The sequence below is a fragment of the Xiphophorus hellerii genome, chromosome 9 (genome assembly GCF_003331165.1).
Source record: "Xiphophorus hellerii strain 12219 chromosome 9, Xiphophorus_hellerii-4.1, whole genome shotgun sequence".
Lineage (NCBI taxonomy): Eukaryota > Metazoa > Chordata > Actinopteri > Cyprinodontiformes > Poeciliidae > Xiphophorus > Xiphophorus hellerii.
In genome coordinates, this window is record NC_045680.1 from 17430326 (window position 1) to 17458309 (window position 27984).

General features: G+C 38.7%; 1 protein-coding gene across 2 annotated transcripts in view; it reads right to left on the reverse strand.

Moving 5' to 3' along the window:
- sema6bb (sema domain, transmembrane domain (TM), and cytoplasmic domain, (semaphorin) 6Bb) overlaps nucleotides 1–27984 on the reverse strand; it is a 171443-nt gene that overhangs the window by 50714 nt on the left and 92745 nt on the right. For both annotated transcript variants that reach the window (XM_032572026.1, XM_032572025.1), the window contains 8 exons: nucleotides 17648–17746; nucleotides 15614–15704; nucleotides 12947–13066; nucleotides 12325–12413; nucleotides 11338–11555; nucleotides 3905–4036; nucleotides 2462–2611; nucleotides 652–831 (listed from right to left, as the gene is read on the reverse strand). In XM_032572026.1, coding sequence (XP_032427917.1) covers nucleotides 652–831; nucleotides 2462–2611; nucleotides 3905–4036; nucleotides 11338–11555; nucleotides 12325–12413; nucleotides 12947–13066; nucleotides 15614–15704; nucleotides 17648–17746 — 1079 coding nt within the window. The remainder of the gene's footprint in view (nucleotides 1–651; nucleotides 832–2461; nucleotides 2612–3904; nucleotides 4037–11337; nucleotides 11556–12324; nucleotides 12414–12946; nucleotides 13067–15613; nucleotides 15705–17647; nucleotides 17747–27984) is intronic.

Sequence of the window (27984 nt, forward strand, 5' to 3'; positions counted from 1 at the left end):
ACAGTTTTATATTAAAATATATCACTCTGCTGGTTTTGTTTGTTCAAAAGCCTTCTCCTTGAATTATGGGAATTGACTAGAAAATGCCCAAACTAATGACCTTCAGCATATATAAAAAATATCTTCCTGTGATATATTTATGCTTTTTGATTTATAATACACAAATGAAATGGATAAGCTATCTAAATCAGAGTATGTGAATAGTTTTCCACTTTTTTGAATCTATTTTACTTTCTCAAGTATTTTTTTTATCTCCATTCGTTAATTTTAGCTTGTGATTCATTGAGAAATTTTGTGGTAAGTATAAGCCACTTATTTTCTGCTTGACCCAAGCAGACTGCCTGGTTGGATTTTCAACAATCTGATATTTTTGCAATCAGGTGACGCCAACAATAAAACTCTGATGTGGGAAAAATGACTCAAAAGCTCTTTTAAGCAAGAGTCAGGTTTTTCAAAAAGGAAGTTGGGGGAAACAAAATTGTATTTAAAAACAAATACAATTTTCTATGAAGACTGATCACTAACATAAGGTGTTATTATTTGTTGTCTAAAAATGGTATTGGCAGGTCAAAGTTTTCAAAAAACAAAGACTATCAATCAAAATTGTGATTCATAACCAATAGTATCCCCCATACTATTCTGTGGTCTTACTTGTCAGGGTTAAATCCTTCCAGTTCCTCCAGAAAGATGTTGCTGCTGGTCACCGTGTTGTCTTGGTTTGGCATAATGAGAAACTTGAGGATGGTTCCTCTGCTTGACCCAAGGAAGAGGACGGTGCGGTTTCTGTATGGCCCGGCTTCTGTATCCACCACAATCTTATTCAACTGGTACCTGAACCACAAGAGAGAGTCGGTGCTGCATTAATGGCACAGAGTGAAGCAACTCATTCAAGACCTTCCACTTATGAAAGCTAAAAGTGTTGTCAAGAAACTCCTGGAGGCCACTGTATGATTCAAGTCCATTAAAACAGATTGGCTAAAGTGAAACGTACAGAGCCGCGTGAAGTGAAATCAAAATATGTCATTTCTCTTGAGCAGCTGGAGAATGGAGTGAAATCCACAGTAGAAACTTCTTATTAAATTTGAATAATCAACTAATTAAACCAGACATTTCAGTCATTAATAATTTCAGTCAAGTGAGTTGATTTAAAAAGAACCAATAGCAGAGCACAGTGAAGCTACACTCACTCCTGACTGAGTGAGTGAATAGATGGGAATAGAAGCCACGTTGTGCAATATTTTATAATATTCTCAATACACCTCTGTCTCCATAATACCCTGGTGGATGGTGGACTCCATCTATAAGGTAATGAGCGGAGAATTACACAACAAGCATCCATTAATTTTTATAGATGACACTATAGCTCAGTGTTGTCCAAAGTCAGCCATCAAGAGATGGGCTCCTGCGGATTTTAGATCTTTCCCTGATTCAACACACCTGAATCAAATAGATACTTGATTACCAGGCCCCTGCAGAGATTGGTGACATGCTGAGGAGGTAATTCAGGGATTTGAATCAGTTGTGATAGAGCAGGAAAATATCTAAAAGAATGGGGACTATTATCATATGCACTAACAGCAATGATGCAGCTCGTTCATGTCTCATTGTGCATTCATCTGTGTTTCCTTGACATATACTCTGTAAAACACAATACAAAATATTCATATGCATAAAGTTTGAAAGTATTTCAAATATGTATAAGTTCTACTGATTTTTCTCTATAAATGGGTGTTCAACAAAAGTCATCCATTCATTTGTTTGTTCATCAACCCAAACATATAGATCTATCTTTCGCCACCCATGCACCGTCCATTCAGCCATCCATATTTCTATTAAAAATCTTAAAAAGTTTCAGTGGCAAAATTTGGAATGGCAAATAGGTGGAACAATATGACAGGATCTTTAAAAGTTTAATAATATTGTGATGCATGTAAACATAATCCAGTGATATGATTTGATAAAGAAAAAGGCAGAGGAGACCCATGGATATGATCACTTAGCTCAGAATCAAACATCTGAGCTAAGTGGTTATATTAGTCAAAAACTGAATGGACCCTGATTCAAAGATAAAGATAGACATTGAGGCAAATACGATTTGGCAGAAGTTTGTTTGAGGTAAAGAAAAGATAAAGGTGCAGAAAAAAAAACAGAGAATATAAACATAAACATCTGAAAAATCATGTTATAATTGTCCAGCAAAAAAATTATGAAGCAGGAAACGAATCAGCGATTTCCATGAATTCCAGATTTCTGGATCCAACAGCTTGTGGATAGTTGTGTTTAATTAGGATATATTAAAAACCAGGCCGGGTAATAATGGTTATGTTCTTCATTTTATTGCATATCTAATGTCCTGAAAATATACCAACCTACCACTTCATAACATCATGTACAATTTATATCTAATTATCTGTGAAATAGGAAGCAAAACAGCCAAGCCAGTTTTTCACCAAGTTCTCACCTGACCATGGTCCTCACAATCCAAGGTCTTTGTCCGAGTGATGGGACCGCTTCGTCCATCAGGGGATGCGTCTTGACGAAGTTCAGCATCTCATCGGGGAACGAGTTGGAGGAATTAAACTTGGATCCTTGAACGGCACAGCCACCAGGTCTGGGGACAACAAGATGGAGCACATCAAAAAGAGGGGAGCGAATTTATCTGACAACATCAAGCCACTCACGTCTTCGTAATGATATATTATTAAAAGGACAGTCTAGACTGTCTGAGTGACTCACATTCACGTAGAAATACTTTAATAGCATCGCTACTGGTGGAAAAACTCCCATGAAAACAGAGTTTTCCTTATTTACTCTTTAGTTTCCAACATTTATCAATATGTTTCTCCCTTATTTTTTACTAAAACCTAAAACAAATGTCTGCAAAACTCAGAGGACACTTACGTCATGTAATGAATGCCTGACTGTGAAAATGCCACAAATAGTACAGTGACATGCAAAAGTATCCACACCCCATGTACTTCTTCACATTTTGTTTTAGTACACTCACAAACTTCAACATATTTAATTTGGTGGCCAAAACAAAGTAGCAAGAAATTGTGAAGCGGAAAAAAAAAAACAAGCCACAATCGATCCAGTGTACGCTTTGTGTCGCTTAAGTGAAAAGGGCAGCCATAATTCCTGTTTTCCTGATGGCTGCACAGTGCTCTGTAAAATGTTCAAAGCTAAGAATATTGTTTTCTAACTGAACCCTGCTTTTGTCTTCACCACAGATTTCTTCCCAACTAGTCTGCTGCTTTTCTTGGTCTTCATCAGGCTGTTTGATCGTTAATGTTCTCAAAAATCCTTCACAGAACAGCTGCACTGGTACTAAGATTAAATTTCACAAAGGGCAGTCAGTAAATACCTATTCACACAGCACTAATTTGGTGTTTTATTTGTAATCATATTTCCTTTTTTCTTCACTGCGGTGAAGGACTTTGTGTTGGTCTACTCAATAAAAACCCAGTTATATACACTGAACTTTGTTTCTTTAACGCGCAGGTGTCAAAGTCCAGTTCTCAAAGACCAGAGTCCGACAAATCTTAGATGTTTTTCTGTTCCAACACACCTCACTGAAATAATTAGGTCATTGGCAGGACTTAGGAAAAAGTGACTACCTGCTGAGGATGTGATTTAGCCATTTAATTCAGGTGTGTTGGACCAGGAACAGATCTAATAGTTGCAGGACAGCAGCCCTTCATTGCTGGAGTCTGACCGCCCTCCCCTTTTCCAAAATGACAAAACGTGAAAATATACACTAGGTGGGAACACGTTTGCAAAGCTCTGTAAAAAGACACTTTTTGCAGTAGAATCATGTTTCAGAACAGCATTGTCATTCTCCCAGCTTGTTGATAACAATCTGAAAGCACAGGTGCATGCATTGAGCACTGCCATCTGGCTTCACCTTGGCTTTGGGATGAGTTCATCTGGAACAGGCGTCCAAATAGACTCCGGAGATTTCTGCTCCTTAAACCTTCCATCAAACACAGCAGCCAACTGCTCCATGTCAAAAGCGCACACAGCCGAACCCGGTATGCTGCAGAGAAGGAGACGGGATGGTGAGACAGAGGCAGATGAAGCACTTTGAGCTGACACAAAATGACTGTCAGCCGGTGTCAAGCCGGCTCTACTCTCCAACAAGGTAGCAGAGAGAAAAAAATAACATAAAAAGGAAAGAAAGAGGATTAAACCCACTCTAAAAAAAACTGACAATAAAAATAAACTCAGATGTATACACTGTAAAAGAATTCGGAGCCCAGCTAAGATGACGAACTCTGCTTTTTATTTTTTGGGAGCCTACAGCGGAGTATAAAGGAAATAATGACTGATACACACTGAGAATAAAGAAAGGAGAGACACTATCAGCTCTGGGCCATCGTATATAGATATTCGGCAGATAGAAAAGCTATTTTAGGTCCGAGAAAAGATCCTGGCGGAAATTCCTGGAATATAAAGCTACAATAGGAAATGAGTCACTCAAAATTCAGTTCCCCACAAGAAGGAGGAGGGAAGGATTCTCATAAAGGAAATGAACCCACAAAAACATTCCAGTAAAAAGCCTGGTGTACCTCAGAGGCTGTTTAACCGCTCATGAACCCGGCCGCTCAGAGAAGTGTCCGGTGCGCCCTCGTGCAAATAAACACACAGAGACATTTACAACAAACTCAGAGGCGCCCAAACAGTCAGGCTGTCTCTGCTGAGCCTGATGCTACATTTGTGCGTTTTAGGCACACTGAGAAAAGAGGGAAGAGCTGTCAGGATGAGATAAGAGATGAGTTTAAAGAAACAAAGAAAACATCATGCTTGCTGCTCCACTCTGTTCTGAAAGTGTCCTCATCAATGAGTAACTACGTACATGGAGAGAAATCTTCAAACTACTTTAGAAATATCCACAGAGACTGAACCACTTGTTATCCGCTGCTGCATGAATTTCAGCTGTTTGTTCCTTTTTCTGACTTTTATTTTAAAATAAATGTCCAGCTGTTGATTTTTAGTCCCTCTTGGTTTATGTTCTGAGCTGATTTCCAGGAGTGTGTGGAGGAGCTGCGTTTGTGGGCTGGATTTTCTGGCTGCAGCTGGGAACCGTGCTCTCACGACGTGCTATTTGATCGGGTCAAGCGGTCACCCCTCCGTATTTATCATTTACAGACATTTACAAGCAGGAATATGACTGAAGCCTGGCTAGAGCAGCGAAGCAGTAGTCATAGAGTAATGGGGAAAAACATTTACCCCCTTAATAGGGTGAGGCAATAGAAATACATCTATCCTGACAGACATGTGACCAATATCAATAAAAACACATATGATAAAATATTGATCGTCTGATCCAGACCTGCACAGCACTCTGGGGGTTGTAGGCAGATAAGGTTAGAGCATCAACTAACTCACTTACTCTTTGGCTACCTAGCAACACCTGTGCAGTAACTTGCACAGGTGTTGATTGATTTGCTTGTTTGCCACACTGATGCTTTTAGATCAGGGATGTCAAACTCCAGTCTTCAAGAGCCACTGTCCTGCAGTTTTTAGATGTGCCACAGGTACAAAACACTGGAATGAAATGGCTTAATTACCTCCTCCTTGTGTAGAGGCCTGCTAATAACCTAATTATTCTATTCAGGTGTGGTGCAGAAGAGGCACATCTAAAAGTTGCAGGGCAGTGACCCTCCAGGACTACAGTTTGACACCTGTGTTTTAGATCATCAAATCAAATTTTAGTATCACATAAAGGTAGCTTAGAGCTGATTTAACAAAAAAAAAAGAAGCAAATAATCATCACGCAGACAGTCCAACATGGTGGTAGCCATCTGCTGGTATGGAGTGCTTTGCTCCTTTAAGATGTGGACTACTTACGGAACCTGGTGGAGAAATAAATTCTACTCTTTCACACAAAATCCTAAAAGATGTCTATTTATGAACTTAAGCTGAAGCACACTTGGCTTATGCAGCAGGACAGTGATTCAAAGCACTCCAGTAAATCCATCTGTGAATGCCAACAAACAAGACTGACTGAGATGCTGTGGCATGACCTTAAACAGGATGGTTATTCTCAAAAAATCTCCAATATGGCTGAATTACAAATCATGAAAAAAATAGCATGCTGAAATTACCATAGAGATGTAAAAATGACTTTTTGGAAAAACCAGACTGCAGCTGTTGTCACCTAGTTATAAAGTGCAGGAGCAAATTACATTTTCACATTGAGTCAGGATGACTTGGATATCTTTATTCCTGTGATAAATGAAACAATTATCTGAATACTAAATTTTTGTATTTACTCTGGGTTTTTTTTTTTTTTACTGATATAAAAAATACTTAATGATCAGAAACATTTTAAGTGTGACAAAAAAAGAAAAACAGAAGTCTGTGAGAGGGCAAATACTTTTTCACAGTCCTTTAAACGTGTCCGATGCAGCTTCTCTCCGAGGACTGAAGGCACCAGATGTTATATGTGATATGTCTGCCAGCTCTGCCAGCTTTCTCTACCCTCACCAACCTCCCATCACTCTGCTTGCAGGTCACTGGCTTTGCCCTGTGCATGACTCTAAATCTAACGGAAGAAAGCCAAAAGGCCTCGAGCTGTTTTCCTCTCACAACTGTCTTTTATTATTCTCATTTCCAAAGTAGTTTCTCTCACTTCTGCTACTCAGTCATGCTTTAGATTCTTTCTTCTGCTTCCCTTCAGTTATTTCTTTTGTTGTTGTTTTTTCCCCCCTCTGTGGTTCTTCAACGTTCTTTGTTTTTATTTTGAGATAAAGTTTTGCAGGCTGGATGCATATGCCGTCTGTTTGAATGAGCAGCCCTATTGTTTAAAAACTCTCAGACAGCATGAAATTGCTCATGTTATCAGTCACAAGATGGGTTCCAGAGATAAGTGAGAAAAATAAGAATAATAACAGTCAGGAGATCTTTAATCTAATCCTTTAATTATAGGATACAGCTAGTTATTTTCCACATTCCTCAATGAAATTAAAATTAAGATCTGCTAAATCAATTATCTCCAGGAAGGATACATATCCAAAACAGCTCAAATTGGTCAAGCACAGTAGGTGATACTATATTTAATAATGTCCATTAAAACAAAAAATTTTTCAACTCATGAGTTCAAAACTACCAACTATCATCTGTAATGCAGATAAACGTAGAGGCGGGGCCAACCCAAGGTTGTGTTGGGGCCTAAGCAGAATTTCATCCATGGGTCCACTTCCTGCAAAGATCATCTTGATCTTTACAGATTCTGAAGAGTCAGAGTGGGGGTGCAAAGTTTCATGTTTGTTCATTGTTTATTAGCTACCACAGTAAAAAAAAAAAAAAATCTTCTATAATTTGATAGATGAGTTGTAAACAGTGAAAAAGTGCAAGAAACATGATCTCACCTAACACACAAACTGCACAAAAACCTATATTAAAATTATGAGTCATAATTTAATATTTTAATTAAAGATGTTTTCCTTGAATGTTTACCCCTGGTGCCTTGACCTGCTTTTTGGGTCCACAGACCTGAGGACCCAACGAAGGGCAAAAGCTGATGAGAAATATTTTAGTAAAAAGCATATTTCTCTTGTGAGACTTGTTTCCAGTCGGACACATGGAGCATCATTCTCCAGTACCAGTTTCTGTAACTGCAGCTTGTGACCTTATTATGTATTCCTTTGCCTAGTCTGTTTGTGGGCCCGGGGGGGTGCAGGAGGTTTATCCTGCACATCTGTGCAATCTCCCCAGTGCCACGTTCTTCATGGCATCATAAACCTGTTCTCCTCCTTCTCCTCGTTGCTGCTGTGTTTTTTCCCAGAGGGACATCCGGCTGTCACGCAGAATTCTCCACATGGAAAGCCAGAGACGGCGTCCCGATTTCAGGGTACACACGATTTCATTTACAATGCGAGGGAAATTATACAGCTCTATTAAGCCCAAAGAGCCCACGTCAGTCAATGCAAATGACATTTTCAACTGGCAGAACAAAAACCAGCTAATACTAAGCTGAAAACTTTTTTGTTTTTCTTCATTGTTGCTCTCGTACTCAAAATCTCGATGGTATATTTTGGAAAAAAGAGGCCAAAAAACATGCAGTGAATGCAGCTGGTATGTGGTGGTAAAATAACCCCTGGAGAGTGTGGGCACAGGAGGAGTTGAGCTCCCGCAGAATGTAGAACAATAAATCGTTGACTTCATTTTGTCACTCCCATACCACGGTGCGGCCTGGTGGATGTTGCAGTGAGCCAAGTGGTAGGAGTGAACAGCTATTACCTTCCTCCAAGGTCTTGCTTCATGCTGTTTCCACTACACTCTGCCAGCCAAGGCAATTTGTCTGGCAAGCACTTTGCCGGTGTGCCGCAGCGGGCCACAAGGGGCCTATGAGGAGTTTTTGCAGCTCGCCTCACACATTCTCTCCGATAATTCCTGCTCATTTTCCTCCACCTTTACGTATCCATATCTTTTCCCTGAGAACCTCCATTTCTGACTTGCCTGGCGGTTATTTAAAACAAGACCCAAGGGCAGCTTACCCGAGCATGGGTTGACTGTTTGTGTGTGTTCAGGTGGTCCTCCCATCCTTTGTGCAGAGAAGTAAAAGCTTTTATCAGGGAACTGTTTTAATTGTTTTCGAAAATGTGCTTATTTGTGTATGAGTTTGCATATGTGAGGCATCCATCTGACTCTGCAGGTAGCGGCCCAATCTCCCGCAGCGTATTCTTCCAAACACGCAGATAAGATGCAGCTGATGAAACAGTTTTAGGCTTCAGGGAGTGGGAGGCACACGTGTTGTCCATTACCGACTTCCCTGTCCTTGGACTTATCGTACTTCTCATCTTCCTTTTTGTTCACACCACATCTTTTACCATTCAATATCTTCAACTTTTATTTTTCTATCAATTTTTTTTTCTTTCTTCTTCTAATGTCAGTAGCAAAGATGCAAAAGATTTACTATTAAATGATGTATTGGAAGATGTTTTTTGTTTATATTCCAAAAAACATGCACACATTAATATGCTGGGATAATTTAAAAAAATGCTTGGCAGGTTTTCCAGCAACCATAACTCTACAAGACATTTTATTTGAATTAGTGACATTTATGGAGTTTCTTATGGTACAAGTGATTCGGCTTTATTGCATCACTTGGGGTATTCTAAAATTGTTGCTAGAATGTTAGTTGATGTTTTTATATAAAAAAAGAAATAAACAAACAAGATGGCAACATTCCCAAAAAGTAATGTACCTGGTTATGCTATATCATAACACTGTGAATTTTTGTCTCATTGTCTCTGCTCTACTGTAGACGCTAAGGTGAATAGAGGCACTGACAAAATAACTTCACACGAACTTCAAAGACTCAACACTTGATGGTCCACAAAATCCCCTTAATTTTCTCACAGTTAGACCAAAGTTTTAGAGCAGAGTCGTACTTGGCAAGGCAGTAAAGAGCATTTTTGGTTTCAGCTGACTGATACACATGCCTCCAGTTAGAGTTCATGAATTGCTTGAACTCCACATGCTTACTTTTGTGATCCAAGTACAGAAAAGGCTTTTTCTCACATCATTCCCAAACACCAGCTGGCATGTTGAGAGTCATATGGTTGTTATGGTGATCCAAACATACCACTTTGCTCTGTGCTGCAGATCTCTCACACTGAGCTCTGGAAAAACTCAGTTTTTTAACCTCCATTAAAATCCTCATTCAGCTCAGTATCTCGTGGCAAACAATATTTTTACTGCAGGGAAACAAAAAGTTTCTACATCTTTAACAGGGACACTAGGTTTAGCATGACGGCATGTGAAGTGATTTGTGTAAATATACCAAAAAATGCGTGGCAAAGAGATTACTCTGTAATGAAAGAGCAAAGGGGGTAGGGGAAAATAAGTATTGAAAGCATCAAAGAATAAGCAGAAATTAATTCATCTGTGTGCATTAGTGTTGCTGTAATTAAAGCATAGCTCTACATTTAGATTATAAATAGCTTATCATGAGGTGTACATAAATAATATCGTCTCACGTTCCCTTGTTTCCTCTGCTAAACAGTTCCTCTGGTTTACTGCTTGTATTGTATTTGAGCCTTTAAATTCCCCCCGGTCTCCATGTTGTACTATGTGGCTTAAATTCCTCTCAACCCTGACCCTCCACCACACCCACTTCCTATCTTGACCTCTGCACCTTGACATCGCCACTGAGATTTTTCTGGAACTCTGTTGGGGCCTGTGGGAAGACTTGCTGTTTTTTCTTACAGCTGTTTTTAGCTACATAGATGAACGAACAAACAACAGCGGTTCAATAAAATTTCAAGGTGCACCATGTGAATGCAGCTACACACAGGGGGGTCTGCCTTGGTCTCTGTTTGAAGGAGGCTAAAATGGGTTTTTATTCATGTGGATCCAGCTGCTCTTGAATACTGAAGCTGTTTTCCTTACCCATTTTCTGTGATTTCAGTCACTAATTAAATCCATCTCCAAGTAAGCAAAGCTCTAACAGAGTCTAGGTTAGATAAGATGCTATATTCACTCTTCAGATTTTTCCCCTTTCATTAACCTGATATGCAACTTTCTTCAAGATGCTGATAAAACACAAAGCATCCTAAAATATGTAGCAGTTCCAATCCCCATAGTTAGATGTTTAAAGAAAATGCACTAACCCTGTGCTAAGTTTGATACAAACAATGTCCACAAGTAATTAGTTTTTGAAATCGTGTCTGTCAGACATAAATTTGCATTACCAAAAATGTGACTATTCAAGCAGTGGAAGTAAAGCCTTCTTTCTCACCAGAAAGAAAAAGAATGACTAAAAGACGGAAATAAAATGTGTCAGACATGACTCGTCCCAGAAGGGTCTCTTCTCAAGGGATAACATTGTTTGTCAGTGGAGCCCTGAACAAGTTTTCTTTTATTGCTCTTTTCCATTTCCATTAAAATGGAAACAGTGCCTCGTGTGCAACAAAACATAACTGTACGTAGCAAGTGATGCTGAAGTTGATATGGACAGAAATATATTCACTTTAAGCTAAATACACAACACATAGAGTCATCTATTAATGGAAATGGTTTAAGTTATGTCAATCTGCATCATAAGACAAAATATAAAAACAAATCTAAAATAAACACACACAGTATTTTTACTGAATTAGCAAGGATATGTTCCAAAAAGTTTGGAAGAATGCTGAGAAGTTAAAAAATATGAACAAATGAGATGCAGCACGTTGTCAAAGTAACTGTGAAATGGGTAAAAGCCTCACTCTTGCAGTTAAAATTCTTCTTAAATTATTAAATTGTGTTATCTTTTCTGAAAAGCTAAATGGGAAAAAACTGGGCACAAATCTATGAGAGGGGGGGATATACAGTATGTGTGTGTTGTACCTGTTTGCTGGTGTGGAGAACACGCCCAGGATGATGTCCCTGCCGTGCATCCTGATGACGGGGCTGGTGGAGTGCAGCAAGTTGAAATAAAAGTGAGAATCTCCGGGAATGGAGCAGTTGAGCCGGGCCTTGAGGAATGACGTCCACTGCTTCTCCAGGACGCGCTGCGAGCCACCCTGATCGCGTTTGCACACGCGAGCAACGCGCGACACCACCACCTGTGAAAGTCAGGCCATAGCTGGCTTTGTGATGGGACTTCACAATATAGATAAAACCCTCGAAACCAGTGATAAGCTGGGGATGTTTGCATTTTATCTCCAAAAGGAGACATTCAAAAGCTCTTCGGCTCAAATGTGATAAGTCGTTTGCATGCTATTTGCAATGTGATAACCCTGTTTTGACAGATCATTGTTTAATAACACTAAAATCAGCATCAATTATTCATGAAAATGTCAGTGAATCCCAAAATTGGTTCTTTGAACACCCAATTCTGTCGCTGTTTGAGCATCCATTTACTCTGCTCTCTGTAAACACGTCAAAGCCAGAAACCTTCTGTAAACACATCCCCCAGAATGCGAATTGCTCATTTATTAGATTTGGCACTTCACATGCTTTTTAAATGCGCTTTAAAGAAAGAAATTACTTTTTAATAAAGATGTGTTATCAGCACAGGAAATAGCATTAAGACTATAACAGTCGCATCTTTTTCAGGGTAACAGAATCATGTTCTGTGTTTTGTTAGATCAGATATGCATGCAAACAAGTGAAAATAAAAGGTCATTGTGGCAGTGAGTAAAAGTGTTGACGCTCAAATGTAAACAATACTGCTGGTTCAGCTTCACCTTTCATGTTTGTATTCTAAACAATGCATTCATATATTCCACAGACGTCCTTTTAAAGTATGCGATGAAAAGACAGCTCCCTCCTCTGCATGAAAAATTCAGACACAAAAGAGGAAATACATTTTCATCTGATTTTCTTTTATACCTTTTCCAAGTAGTTGAACTCCATGGCTATTTCTCTGAAGAAGAAGTAGATGTGAGGTCCCCACTCCACAGCACTCACAAAGTAGGGCTCTGTGTTGTTGTGGAGAAAGAACGCATAGATGGTTCATGAGAAATTACGCATCCAAAAACATCTCCGTTTGTGAATGCAGCATTAATTCCCACAACGCTGGAGTAACATGAGGGCAGGGGCACAGAGGCACCAGCCAGGCCTAATTTCATTACATGCTGAAAGGGGATTTCACAGCAAATAATAAGAGAATTATGTCTCACTGGCATTTCTGAGACACGATTTTCATGCTGATTCTGGTAATAATTCAGCCAGGACTTTCTGCAACACGTGTTAACGGTAACATCGAACTTGATGCGAAGGGATTTTGTGTCCCGCAATCAGTCTGCTGAGTCAAACCTCAGCTGCTGACACATCCATCAGCCTCCTGAGTAACGTGGACGCTCACTCAAACCTATCCAGCTCTGACCACAGAACAGAGGGCGTGGATTCTGAACACAGGACAGACTGCAGCAGGGGAGCGACTCGCTTAAGAGTACAAACATGCAAGCGCATCTTGGCAAGCACGCGCATTCACACAAGCGTGTATTGGTACCTCTGAACCACTTGGAGTCGTGCTTGATGGTGCGGAGAGCGGGGCTGTCCCCAAGGCTGCGATAAATCACCGCATCAATGGCCAGGAAGTCTGTCACCGTAGCTGTAAACAGATTCCCCTCTGAAACACACAAACACACACAGATACTGGTGAGCTGAACAGAATAAAAAAGCAAATATAAATAGAGAAATGCAAAAATTGACAGAGCCCTGGTCACCCTGAAAATACTTCGGTCAGCTTTGTTTGTTTTATTTTCTCCTGCCACATCTTGATCCTCTGACATCTTTGATTGTTTTGCTATTATTCTCATTAGGATATTTAATTTATTTTTGGACAATTTTGTGATTCAAGGACTGTCAGGCCTATAGTAGAATTCTCATTATGTCCGTCTTGAGTCAGTTTTCATTTTATTTTGATGTGAAATTTTCATGCATTCTTTTTCTAAGTTATATAAACGTTGCACTATTCAGTGGAACCATTCTACAATATATCCTCTCCCCCACTTCCTGCAACACCTTCAAGACTGATCTATCCTTGAACTGATGAGTTGGAGAGGCTTGATTCTAAGGACGCTGTGCACATTTTCCAATTACATTTTTATGCTGGAAGTATTAGGGACTGCTCAATTGTTGCAAAAATGAAGTGGCTTGTGTTAAAATCATCTTTCGGTCAATTTGGTCAATACAGCAATTTGGAGCCATTTCATTGCTTCCTATTTTTAATTCATTAATGCAAACAAACCACTTTGTACCCATGTACCCAAAAAATTGCTATTTTCTTTTGTTTTGGTCACATGTCTGTGTTTTGTAATGTGAGATTAGGACAAATAAGCACACTAAAATAACACACTTTGGTTGACAGATATTCATCAGTCACAGAACCACATTTCCTTACATAAGGAAAGGTTTATACAAGCTGAAACATCAAGTGGCTGACTGCTCTTTTTAGAAAATGGAAAAACATTACCAGAACTGCAACAGTGTAAAATAAGGAAGGGGTTAAATTTAGAGAACTCAGGTGTTTTAGTCAGACCCAACTTCATCTATTGTGACACTAATTTCATCAATAGGAAACTCAGAGGTTCTTCTCTTCACACAATCTTTTCTTCAGATATGAATTCCTCACATTTCAGTCTTCAAGTGGTTCCCCTTTAAAAACCCTTAACAGTTTCATATGGAGAAAACAAAACAAACAACAAAAAAAACACTGACTTTTAAAGATCTTACCAGCATTTGGAGTTACGAATGGGCCAGATTTCAGTTTTAAGACACTTTAAATAAATAATTAATATCATATGACTTGTTTAAAAAAAGATCTTTTACAATAGGACACCCACACATTTCTTATCTCTTTAAATGGTTTAAATCACACAGACATATCACCTCAGGTGCACATGATAAGCTAATCTGCTGGACTGATAAAGTGAGAGTGAACACCAGGGAGATCGAAAGAGCCGTTTTAGACTGTTTTAAGACTGTAGTGGCTGATACACGACATAAAAAGGTCTCAAAATCATTTAAAATCAGACATTTCACTGTGTGTAGTAGAGTTTACAAGTGGAGAAGCAAGTTCACTATGAAAAGAGACTGAAAAATACAAGTCTCACTAACAATATGGTAATATGTTGCAAACAAGTCTTCAACATAATATCACAGGATCTCCTTCCAAGGCTGTTATAAAAGTGCATAATTGTACAGTCAAAAAAAAGGCTCTTCAGATTTAACTTTCATAGAAGAGAAAACTGTTGGTCTCAAAGAAAAGCATGACTGAAGATTTCCAGAGAGAAAACAGACAGACTAGGAGATCTGAAACAATATTATTTGGACAAATTACTCTAAAAGTTAATAATTTGGACACCACAACTCAGGACAATGTTTAACAACTGTATGCTTCTAAAATTAGCGAGCTTTAATTGAATATATACTGTATATTTCTTTACTTCTTCAACTGTTGGGTTCATCTGTTAAATGCCTGCAGGATTCATGGCATTTAAATGAACACTGAGGGGGAAATTCACCCATTCATTTTAAATATCTATAATAGTCTAAACACATATCTTGTTTTACTTATTACATAGTCAGTATTTCAGAAATATGTCATAAGCAGCAGCAGTGATACAAAACTTAAATCAGGTTATAGATTTTTTTCATAGTGGTACTTTATCGCCACAAACCTAAGTCCATAACAGAAGTGACACATTAGTAGAAATCTGTAATCAAGCTGAAAAATGCTGAAAGCTGACAGATTTGTTTTTGAGTTAACACTGTTTGCGCATCATCTACTTAACTATCTGCAGAGACAAACGATGGCGGTCTAAACTAATTCAGGCCATTGTAATGATACACAATAAAGCAAAACTGTTTGTTATCGTAGACATGACAGCTGACAAGACTAAAATATTACTGCAATAAAAAAAACATGATGACTGCACCACAATGGCTCTCTGCAGTTTGTTTTCACAGAGCTGATGATCACATTATCAGTGAAGTGAGGTAAACAGAAAAATTGCAGATAAAAACTAATTGAAGCTGAACCAATACGGCATATTGAAGTGTCATGCATCAAGTTTCATAGAGGAACCGGGTTATTCCTCAGTTTTTCATCCCTGTCTGACAGCGCTGTAAGAAACACAGAAGAGGTGCATGGAGCCTGGAGGGAGCATCTTACCAGCAAACAGAGCAACGTTGGCGTGTTTGGGGTCATAAGGGCATCTCGCCATTCCATTGACTGGGTCTCCCATCATCTCCAGAGTGTCGCCCTTGAAAATCACGCACACAAACAGGCGGGCAAAAACAGCTTTCAATCATTGCACTTCAAACAATATAAATGCATCCATGGCAGCATCATGAAAACAAGCCACAAGAGAATGGCAATTAGACAGTGTTATGGAGAGCGCAAACTAATGACTCAGTGGTGGCAATTAGGCAACAAGAGAGTTACATTCTCATACATAAATAAGAGACCAACACACACATACAGGCACCCGCATGAAGTCTAGTTAATAATTCACACAAGTTTTCATCCCATTATTATACCGTTCTGTATCTATACGGTGAAATCTCTGGTTCTGTGTCAATTACAGCACATGTATATTTAAAAGGTAGCCACAAGCACCTATTTCAACCGTTTCTGGAGAAAAAAAATACACAACTTTGAGTGCCTTCCACCCACCGTCGAGAGCAAAATCATTTATAAATGTCATTTCATTAAAACAGAGCTATAAATAAAAGAGCAGCTTGCATTGCTAACTAGTCCCCTGAGAAGCAGACAGCCTATCAGGCAGAGACAGGTGTTGTAGGGCGTCATTAGTGGCTGACAGATAATGGGCCAGGTTTGTTTCTATGTTCCAATGTTGCACCAAGTCTGAAATGTGAGAGAATGGAAATAACACTGATACAAAAAAAATAATAAAATCTTTGATGGAAGATTCCCCCCCATTTTCCGAATCTGTTTTTCTAGCTCTGACTACTAGGCTGCGTATATTCCTTCAAAATCTCTTCAGAATGATGCAAAATCAGCTGAACCCATTATTAATATTTATGTGTATTTTTTTCCCCCCCTTCAGCGAGTCTCGGGTTGTTGCCGTAATTGAGTGAGACAGGGATCGCTTGGGAAAGTGGAATGAGCTGTGTGGAGGAGGATTCAGGTGAGCTGAAACTTGATGGGTAGAACCTTCAGATTCTGACAATTGTTTTTTAGGAACAAACTGTTGGCGTAATGCTCTGAAAATGTGAGATAATTAGCTGAATCAGTGCATTTGACTTGTTGCTTTAAACTTTGAGTCTTTATATGTTTGCTTCTTTAGAGTTCCTTGCAAAAGTGTTCATGCTGCTTGAACGTTTTTGCATTTCGCTACGTTACAACCACAAACCTTGATGTGTTTTATTAGTGCTCTACGTAGTAGGCAAACAAAATTAGTGCATAACTATGAAGCGGAGGAAAAATAATTCACATTTTTAAAACCAAAATCTAAAAAGTGTGATGTGGATTTGAAATTACTTTGCTCTCAAACCCTAAATAAAATGCAGTGCAACCACTTGCCTGCAAAAGTCATATAAATAGTAAAGTATGCTTTTTTTAAATGTAGGAGTGTGTATTAAAATTGATGGAAAGCTGGAAAGAGAAAATCCAAATGAAATACACCAAAGTTTGTGTATGTAATGTGACAAATTGTGAACAGATTCAACAGGCTGAATACTTTTGCAAGTCACTTCATTTGGAATTTGTTTTTCTCTTTCTCTCTTTTTTTTTACCACGAGCAAAACAAAAAATAAAAATCCAACCAAGTAAACAAGTCATGTCTCCAGCTTTCCTCTAAAGCCACTTCCTTCAACCTCTTGTTGTTCTCCCTGATTTTCTGCCTTTGACTCCAACGTCAGGCCTGAAAGTTTAACCACCAAGAAATAAGTGTTGTTCCCCTGAAAAACAAGGAACTAAAACTGCCAGACAGAAAGGATAAATAGCTACTTGGGAGGAAGTCAACACCTCCTCAAGTGCCAAACAACCCAAATCAAGCTGTAAGCTTTCACCTGAGTAGACGTACTAATTGCACTGCTGAAGCAAGCTCTCTCATTGCAAAACATAGATAATCTATCTATCAATTATGTTAAAGCAATTGTATGAATAACTGAGTTATTGGCTGGCCCACAAAACGTCTGACAAAGTTACAGTAGAGCCAGCAGATGTGATGCGGTTGCTTACAGTGTAGTTGGCACAGAGAGGGTTGAAGGCGTTGGTGCCACACAAGAAGAGGCCCCCCTGTCTGCTGAGCAGCACCTTGATAAAGTTGCGGCATTCATCCTGTAGGAAGGAAAAAGACAGAAAAAGAAGGGAGAGTTTAATGTGTAGCAGGAGTTAAGAAACAGAACAAAATTGTGGTGCAGGGGGAAAAAAACAAATACAGAAACTGATTATCCAAAAAAAAAAACTGTGTGAATTGAAGCTTTTTAGCTGCCTGATGTGAGGAATTATTACACCATTAACACTGTCAATCATATTGATACACTCCAAAGGAAGTCTGCAGAAACTTTAAGTGCCTACCTGCTACAGACATGTGCACACAGACAGCTGTTTTTGATTGACAGACTATAATCTAAACCAGCCTCAGGATTTTTTTTAACGAGCAACAGACTTAAGATAATTTCAACATGAGGAATCAAACTCTACTCAAAGCCAGCTGGGTGACTCAATCAAGTTGTGTCGCAGTTTCCTCGTTCCATGTTTGTTCTTCAGAACGAGTCGTCGTGCTGTTTGTAAGGCGCCAGATAAGAGCTGCGTTCCCCCACTGCAGCAAGCAGCCATGAATATAGGCACAATGAAAGTTAATCCCTTTTCATTCTGCTCCCTCAATAAATGTTAACAGATAAACTCATACTTAGGCACGCTGGTATCAAATTCAACGTGAATGACGTGTTGCACTTGTATTTGTGTAGTTCCTTCCACAAGTATTCATACCCGTGGAACATGTTCACATTTTGTGACATTACAATTACAAATATCAGAGTTTTTCATTAGGAATTCTTGTGATAAGCTAAAAAGAAGTAGTAGATTACTGTGAAGTGAAAGGAAAAATGTCACCTGAAAGAGGTTTTCGATATAAAAAAAAAATCTACAGAAAGAATTCACATTTTTCCACACTTAATCCTTACAGCAGGTTTTCATAATCATTCTGTGTTTAGCTTCATTTGGCTTGCATTGTTTTCACTCTTGCATATCGAGCTTCCCTGTCCCTTTTGTAAAAAAATATCCACACAGCACAATGCAGCCACCAACATGTGTTGCCTATTTTACCATGGGGATAGAAGGTTCTGGGTGATTAAATTTAGTTTGAGTTTAAATTTTATTTTATTGCCTCACTAATTAAGTGCCATCTAGGGTCAATTTCTGGACTACATTTTATTTAGTGGTATTAATATGTGAGTAAATGTTCGCCCATCTAATAAACAGATTCCCCCAGTCAAGTTCTCTGAATCTTCTTAGGGAGGTGATAGGTTAAATATCACCTTTTTTTGCTTTGCTTTTTTGCTCATTTGCTTTTAACAAAGTAAAAGCAAATGAAAAGATTTGCTTTTTATATAAAAAACACATTGAGTTTGTAGATGCAGCATGGCAAAATGGGAAAACGTTAACAAGTACACATGCTTTTGCGAAAAGAAAAAAAAGATTATCTGAAGAAATCTTTTGAAAGCACTGGGAAGAAATTTCAGTTGAAACTTTAAGATAAATGTCAAAAATTTGTGACAGCAGCTTGCATTTGCAAAGACGAGCAAGCCACCTGTAAGTGGGTGGTGATACATAGCACATCAATGGTAGTCAACAACCAACAAATCCTCTTCCTCAAATGGCAAGTGTCCCAGCCAGCATGGCACCAGAAGTGACGCACACACGCACACGCCGATACACAAACACCAAATGGGGTCTACTTCAAGACCAACACCTGCACTGATGTCATCTGAAAGAGCAGCGGGGCTGAAGCAGAGGCTGCAGAGGAGGTGATAGCTGATATGTCAAAGCAAAGTGTGAGTGTGTGTGTGAGACGGGGATCAGAGAGAAAGCAGTGATATGGGAGACGAATGAATGTTATTCCAGATGCTCCACCCTGCCCCTCTCCCTCTCCTCCGCGTTCCCACTTTGCTCCCTGCAGGGTTCTCGTTTTTCACCGGAAAAACAGACACAGGAAAGAAGGAAGTGTTTTCATCTTCGAGGATGCAGGGCTCTGGTGCTTGGGGTGTTTGGGGTGTGTCAAGTTTGAGCCGTTATTTCTAATGCCGCAGCAATATGTGACAAACTGAGTTGAGGCTGTGCCAGCTTATCTGAGGGCATGCCACTCACATACATGCGGCATGCGCTTCGTACAGTGCCTGTAACTCATCTGGCAATGTTTATCAGAGCACAGATGTAAGCTCACATTGGGGAACCATTTGCATGCTGTTTGTTGTTGGGTTGTCAGCTTGGTTTGATCGGCAATGACAAAGTCAGATGAAGCACTCCTAATAACAACCCAGTCCGACTGCCAACATCTCAAAGAGAGGCGTGAATACTAAGAAGAACCAGACCACTGCACAAAATGTCTTCATTTGGTGCTGATTGTACAAATAAAATGAGCGATTTCAAGATTGCAGGGTAAAAACAACACTTAGAGCCTTTGTAGCATCAACAATTGAGCTCTGATTGCCATTCCCACTTTGGTACCATCATCAAAATGTATGCAGAGCTGCATACGTGCAGCATCAATTTATCCAAATTCAAATATCCCAGGAAGTGATTCTGCACTTCCAATGAGTCTTTATTCAAAGCCCAATTCTGCACACAAAATTAAAGCTTTATTATGCTCTCCACACAAAATCACAAACCAATTATAAAGGATCAAACAGTGAATCACTGACTTAAATAATCCAGAGGCAGTGTGTCCTGTTGTCTGCCTTTTCTCCCACTGCATTCCTCTCTTTTTTGCACACTTGCTTGTGCAAAATCCTGACAAAATGCCACATCTACAAGCTGGCAAAGTTTCCTAAGACTCAAATGACTTCAAACCTTCTCCCATTCTCTGTGTAGCCATGTTGCCTGCAGCTAACCTGCAGCAAAAATCAATAAACAAGAGCAGAAAACAGAAGATTCATCTATATGTTGTTTCTAATAATTGTAATTAATAACTAAATTAGGTGGGATCAATCTGGCTTGTCACAGTGATATTTCAAACAATTTTATGGAAAAATATTTTAGACTTATATTTAATATAGAATACACTCATTTATAATTTTTGATCTATTGTTCTGGATTGTTTTTTAATATTCAATAAATTAAATTAATGTATTCATTTATAATGTAAAGGATGCAAATGTATTCGCAACCACTTTTTTAATAAAAAGGAAAAACAGAAAGTTAAGACAGTGCAAATTTTTTTTTTCAAAACAAAGTACTTAACCACTCTAGTTGTTAGGTATCCGTTGTGTTCATCAGAGAGACAGCCTACAGGAAGAAACTGCCTGCATGTTTTGTGTTTTTTTTTTTTTACAAATAGGGCTCTGTAGAACTGATCTGAAGGTTGAGTTTTAAACAGATTGTGTCCAGAATGTGTGGTGTCTGCAGAAATATTAGCTGCCCTTTTCTGACCCTAAACCTGTTTATAAATCCCCTGAACTACTTGTATGATACTTAAGAAACTATTTTCACTGTCCTTTTGATTAGATTTTCAATAACTATACCTTTTCCATTTTAAAATAGTAACCACAATTATTGCATGATGTTAAGCAGTGCAGTTAAACTGCTTGAGGTGGTTGTTGTAGCAGAATAATCTTTCTGATTAAGGGTAAATTTAACTTTTTTGTTTTTCTGAGCTGCTGACTGTGTGCATGTATAGATTCATGACCAATACATCATATATTCATCCCAACAAATACAACAAAATACTGTGATAAGTCCAAATTGCCTATCTATAGTGGCTTGTGGAATTTTTGTACCTTCATACAGAAGCACATTCCTCAGCATGAATACTGATGTAGCTGTTAATGTTAAGAGAAGATGAGTGGAAAGATGCATAAGCGAGGATATGTTTGGATATGCAAATCTGCAGTAATATATTAGCCAGACTTTGTACAGGTAGCACGTTTCAAATCAGCTCCTCGCTCTGGAGAAAGATAATAACAAGGCCACTTTTTTTTTTTTTTTCTGCAGATGTTGAGTGAGCAAGTGAGGTTCCCAGCAAAGCCGCACATCCACCATCTTTCTTTCACTCACACACAAAATAGACTCATCCAAAAAGCATTTATGGGGATATAAATGCGGCTGACGCACACAAAATCCCGGTACTGACAACGAGCTCTCTGTTGCTACAACACATTGTCTCCGAAAAAACCTGCAGCAGAGAGACACCATTAAAAAACTCAGGGGGCTCCAACTTTAGCATCTGCTTCTCATCTATTGTCTGGAACTAAACCTTTTGCTATTAGATGATAAACAGCTTTTCATTTGACCAAAGCCTGGACTTGAAGCTTGTCCTAATGACGAGAAGAAAGACAAAAAACCTTTATGTGTTTTACCTACGGCAGCAATCAGCATTCCTGTTTTAAAAGTAACAAAGTTACAACACTGTTTATGACAGTAAAACATTTGGCTTACATTGTTTTAACTCTTTAGGGAGTAACAACTACATATTTGTTATGTGATGAAACATAATAAAATGTCCCCACGTTATCATGATGACCCCACACAGTAGGAGTCATTTGAGGGAGAACATTGGCGGGTTGTTTTTTTTTTTTTTTTTTTAGCAAGCAGCTTCTCTAAATCTCCAAAGTTTCCATTACATGCCTGGCTGGTCCCCTGACGTTCAAGGTGCGTGCTGTTCTCCCAAGAGCAGCTATGAGCCAGAACTCTCCCACACACATGAACTCATACTGTGTACACAATAGACATACACACAAAGCCCTTTCTGAAAACCACTTCTCTGCTCATTGAGGACAGGTCTGTCATTTTCAAGAAAAAAAACAAAAACAATCCCTGATGCATAATTCTGACTGAAAACAGAGCGACGCTCTGTCGCAGGAGCACAGCGTGAGTCTATGCGTGTACGGGCGTGGGTGGGGGATAGATTATCAGAGGTACTAATTCAGCAGCAATGTGCTGTTCCAAGTGCTGTGGTCTTACTCAGCATGTTAAAGCTAATCTACATCCCTCTGAAACCCCTTTTTACTGTTTGACAGTAATTCTGACTAAACTGACCACAGGCCAAGAACAAACAATCAGTCGCAAGAGGAAGAGTGAGAAGGGAGGAACGACGGAGTAGTGGAGATGTGATGATAAGTGAAGAAAAGGAGGGAAAAGAGAAGAAATCAGAAGAGTTTTCCAGGTAGGTCAGCCAGACCCTTAATGGCCAAACTTCCTGTGGAAAACAAACATCCATCCCATAAAAGTAAAAGAAGAATTTTGCAAAGTACTTGTATAAATAAAGAAAGGCCAACTGTTAAAGCTTTAGAGCTTTCAAAAACCTCAAAAAAAGACAGTGTTCTGGTATGTGGGTGTAACAATACAATACTGAAAATTTTTGGTATGTTCCATTCGACTTGGGACTCAAGTGCACCGAAAGAATGAAGCTTGCTTCTAAACCTGCAGCACATTTATACGTAGAACCAAAGTGCAAAGCTCTACTAATACTCCTTAATATGTTGCGACTATATTGTCATCTCAATATAAGTGTCATAATTTATTATTAGTGTCACAAAGCGCTCTTTAAAGACATTTTTACTAAAATATTCATGGGTTTACATGTTGCATGACAACAGGAGTCTGGCTGCAGCAGATGCTAACACCAGACATGGATTATATATTATATTTATGCTTCAGATACACAAGGTCAGAGAGCGAGATAAAAACAAAATGGAAAAAGGATTAATAGAACATGGACACCAGTGATCTCTAATTTTGCAAGCAGCGTCACATCATTAATTAGATTTTAAGCAGTTTTATGAGCAAGAATTATTAAAGAAAACCTGATTTTTATTTTAACAATTTGAAGGAAATACAAATACAAGCTATGTATTTCATACCTTTAAGCTATGAAATGGAGTCATGTCCACAAACATTACTTAAAACTCTTCTGTGCAATAAAAAAGCCTCCTATTAACCTTCTCTGGAGGTGGCTTGGATTTCCCTGGACTTTGGAGCATCTGTAATGGGCCATCACAAAGAATAAATCAGTATTCCATGACTCTCTTTGCCCTTGGCAAAGCTCGTTTAAACTTCTGTAATTGTGGTGTTATTGCGCGAAAGCACGCTGAGATTTTAGATCAAGTTAAGCTGCCTTTGAGATGACATGCTTTCCAGGGATTTCAAAGCAATTTTTAAAAAGACAGAGCAAAACAGTTTTCTGCACACATTACAGAAAGAAGGCAGTGAAATAAGAGGACATATATTATATTGGAATGCCATTCTCACCTTTATTTAATAGAGAAGGTTTTAGAATTTTGAACAAGAATAATAGCATCCACAAACTTTGATATTCCTCGGGGTTTATTTTCAGAGCTAATGAGGCAAAAACACTTGAGACACTTTAAAGATTTGTAACACTGTCAACACTGCACCACAGACAAAATAACATTGTCTAAATTTTGTTTGGAGTTGGTGTTGTAACTTTGGAATGGATGTATGGCAGATAAAATACAGCTGCTCAAGAAAAAACATGAAGTGAGTTTATATGAGTTTATAGCGTCTCTATTTATTCATAAGTTAAACTACAGTCAGTACGGAACTGATTTCACTGTGGATAATAACTCAGAAGCTTACAATGCCATAGCATCATCATTTTGTAAGTGTTTTAATCATAACTGGGCAAAAACAGGAAACCTTTTGTCTGATGCAACGTCAGACAATGACGATAAAAGATCTAGTGTATGTAAACATCTCAATTCAAATGTAAAAGTTACTTCATTAAATGGGGGAAGATGTTGTGTAAATTGAACTTTTTGAGTTTCATGTTATAAAGTTGTAGTCTCATCAAAAAAGTACCTGAACTGTTGCTTTGATTCTTTCATGCATGTTTGATAAATTCTTGAATCTCCCATGACAACCCTTTGGGGGTCTTGCTGCTTGGTCATACAATGTGCTGCCTATTTACCCAAAGCTCCTCCTCTGAGCTGCCGTCCCCCATCGAGCTTCCGCCTCACAGAGCACACATCCCTCATGACTCCCTCACTCAGCTCCTCCAGACTAGCAGCAGCAGCAATTATCAAACACCCGGTGAAACTTCGAGTCTGCTGAGCTCATCATGCAAACAATTTCACAGTCCAACGCTCCTGAGTTGCAAATGGCATCCTGGCAGAGAATTGATATAATGATATGTTGGAGGTGGAGTGTTGGAAAAAGAAGTTGCTTCTTAAAGAGATAAAGGACAATTTCAAGGTGTCAAATTACGAAGTAAAATTTCCTTTACGTCATGTTTAATATATACACCATTTCCATAACTGCTGAAGGTAACAGTTACTATATTGTGCTATAAAATCACACAAGGTGCCTGAAAAACACACAATTGCCCCTTTAACATTTTCTGACTTGGGTGTCACTCAAACAAAAGTAACAATGAGCTGGTAGGGCATTCATAATATCCATTCATCGTCTATACCACAGGTGTCAGACTCCAGTCCTCAAGGGCCGCTGTCCTGCAGTTTTTAGATGTGCCACAGGTACAAAACACTGGAATGAAATGGCTTAATTACCTCCTCCTTGTGTAGATCAGTTCTCCAGAGCCTTGCTAATGACCTAATTATTCTGTTCAGCTGTGGTGCAGCAGAGGCACATCTAAAAGTTGCAGGACACCGGCCCTCGAGGACTGGAGTTTGACACCCCTGGTCTATACCCACTTTACTAAAGAGGACGTGGTGGGGTCTTTCACCAGTGGTTAGTGGGTAAGAGGCGTGGTTCACCCTGGAGGTCACCGGTTGCTCGCAGAGCAACTTGGAGACATACTAACAACCAGGCACAGACACTGATATCTAAGAACAAAGTAAGACGAAGGAGAAACCAATAGCCCTAAATCTCATGTCTATGGACTGTGCGAGTACTTGGAGAGAACAACAAGGAGAACATGCAAACTCAAACCTTGAACCTTCTTGCAGCAAGGCAACATTTATTATTTAGCGGCCATTAAACAGCAAAGAAACTGATTTGTTTTTCCATGCTCAAACCAAGAAAATGTGCTTTGGTTCGACAATTTAAAACCCAAGAGCTTGATCAAGGCAATATTGATTAAACAATCTTGCTAAGTGCTGGTTATAGCAATGCCCAACCACTCTTTAGAAGTGCATGACTGTGTTTGCATGCAAATGCCTGCCGTCATTGCTTGATGCTGGCATTGAGCCATTGTATTTCATTTCTTGCTTCTATAGGAGTGGAAGGGGAAAAAATGAAACAAGGAGAAGATATGACAGAAAGAGACAATCAAATACCAGTGATGCAAAAGAAGGAGACTGTGACAAGGAACAAACTGATCTGTAGGAATGGTAAGTGAGGCCGGTTGTGGCAACAATCCTTTGGTCAACACAATGAGAGGAAAACAGCAGGAGACATAGGATATTGAATCTTAAGCCTAATTAAGGCAGAATACTGTGTCCTTCCTGATCAGCCAAGCAGAAATATTTAATTACAAAACCAATTCTGAGGTGGCAAGTGTATCACATCTGACACAACCTTCCTCCAAGCAGAACAGGATATTTTCAGAGGGCGAAAAGGAGAAGTGAAGACAAGGAAGGTATAAATAAAACGACAGCCTTGATTCTGGGAGATTAGGAGAAAAAAAACTTGTTTAGGATGGACAGAATGAGAAAGAATATTAGAAAAACTAACTTTGAAGTATAAATGCTCAAATATATACATACTTGAACTTTGGTGTTATAGTTTATGATAATACAGATGATGCATATTGTTTGTGTGTATGCACTAAGTAAGACTGACTGTTTTGTCTTTTAAATTAACATACTTATAAAAAGGAATAAAGCTTCCAGGAAATTTAAATACTCACATTAATATAATGTAAAAGCTGCACACATCGTGCTTTTTATGTAATTGTGCAAGAAAAATCATAATTAAAAAAATATTTTTTATTGTTCACCTATAAATTTCATATAGGCCTATCCTTAATTTGTCTGATGTAACGTCAGAGATCTCTTTGTGTGCATATTTACATAATTTTTGCATATTTTCAAAAGTCCTAGGAAAGTATTTTAGAACTTGTTGAATTTGGCTGTCCAGGTTCGCAGTCTGTAGAGTAGAAACCATTCTCATATGCTTTGTCATGTATGTGAATACACTGAGATTCACCTTATGCAACAATCAGATATTTATTGGACACAGCTGGAACCTTTGGCTTCAGGTGTATTGAACATACATGCTTTGCTGTAGACAAATGTAACTTTTATACTTTCTGTTGTAAAACTGAATTGATTGTAAAATCGTCATTTGTCTGCTCCACAGTAACTCTATGTATTTAAGCCCTTATAATACATATATTGGACTGCCAAAGCTTATCATGATAAGCGTTTTAAGTTAAGGAGCCTATGGAGGCACTTAAAGCAGAAACTCAGAAACAGAAGCAATAGGTGCTGCTGACTGTGCAAAGATTCCCCTGAGACAGTCCAGTACATAATAGCTGAGTGTACGATGCTGGCAGGCAAAGTGAATATGGGATGCCATTGCAGAGAGGCTGGAATAGAGGCATGGCACTAATCTTTGACTTATATGCTTCATCTAACCAGAATGTAGCAAAAGTCCTAACTTGAATGTGATGGAGAAAGCATAGTGGGAGCCAAAGATTAGGGTGATGACCCTGATCCCTTCCAGCCTGGCAAAACCTGGCCCGCAATTATAAGTTTGACTGTCGCAATGTGAATAAAGATTTTTGATTGATTTTTAAGAACTATACACATTTTCAACAGGCTATATTTAAAAATGTCAATAAAAAAAGTTTATTTTTCACCATGTACTCTTTTTACATAATTATATTATCTTTTCACCATCTTTCCTGTCCCATTTTCAATCAGAGAGAAAATATCTGGTTTAAAATGATCTTGTTAACTGTAAACATGTTTTGCATGAACCCATTCAGAATAAAAAACGTTAACGATTGCCATTACCATGTTTTGAGAAGTTTGCGAGCTAACAGACTGGTTTGAACATTAATGAACTGAGCAGAGCTTATTCTGGCAACATTAAATTGTGTCTTATCTGGAGGTGAACAGCTGCTGCAAGCTGCAAACTTTTTAAATAAACTTCAGCTACCTCATACAGAAGAGTCACCAATTTTATTTTTTAAGAACAGTTTCTAGCTTAAATCCTTTGCTGTGTTTGTACCATTTTGTAGGATTCGTGTTGGATTTGTGTGACTCCATGTTAACTGTGAAGTTTGATCTCTTAATGTAGTTACATTTACAGAGCAGACATTATCTTTAAATTGAATAAATAGCTCTTTTTTTCTCAATTGATATTATGCCTTAAACCTCGACATATCACATATCCACATATCCTATTAGATTAATCATTTTCCTTTGCGGTTT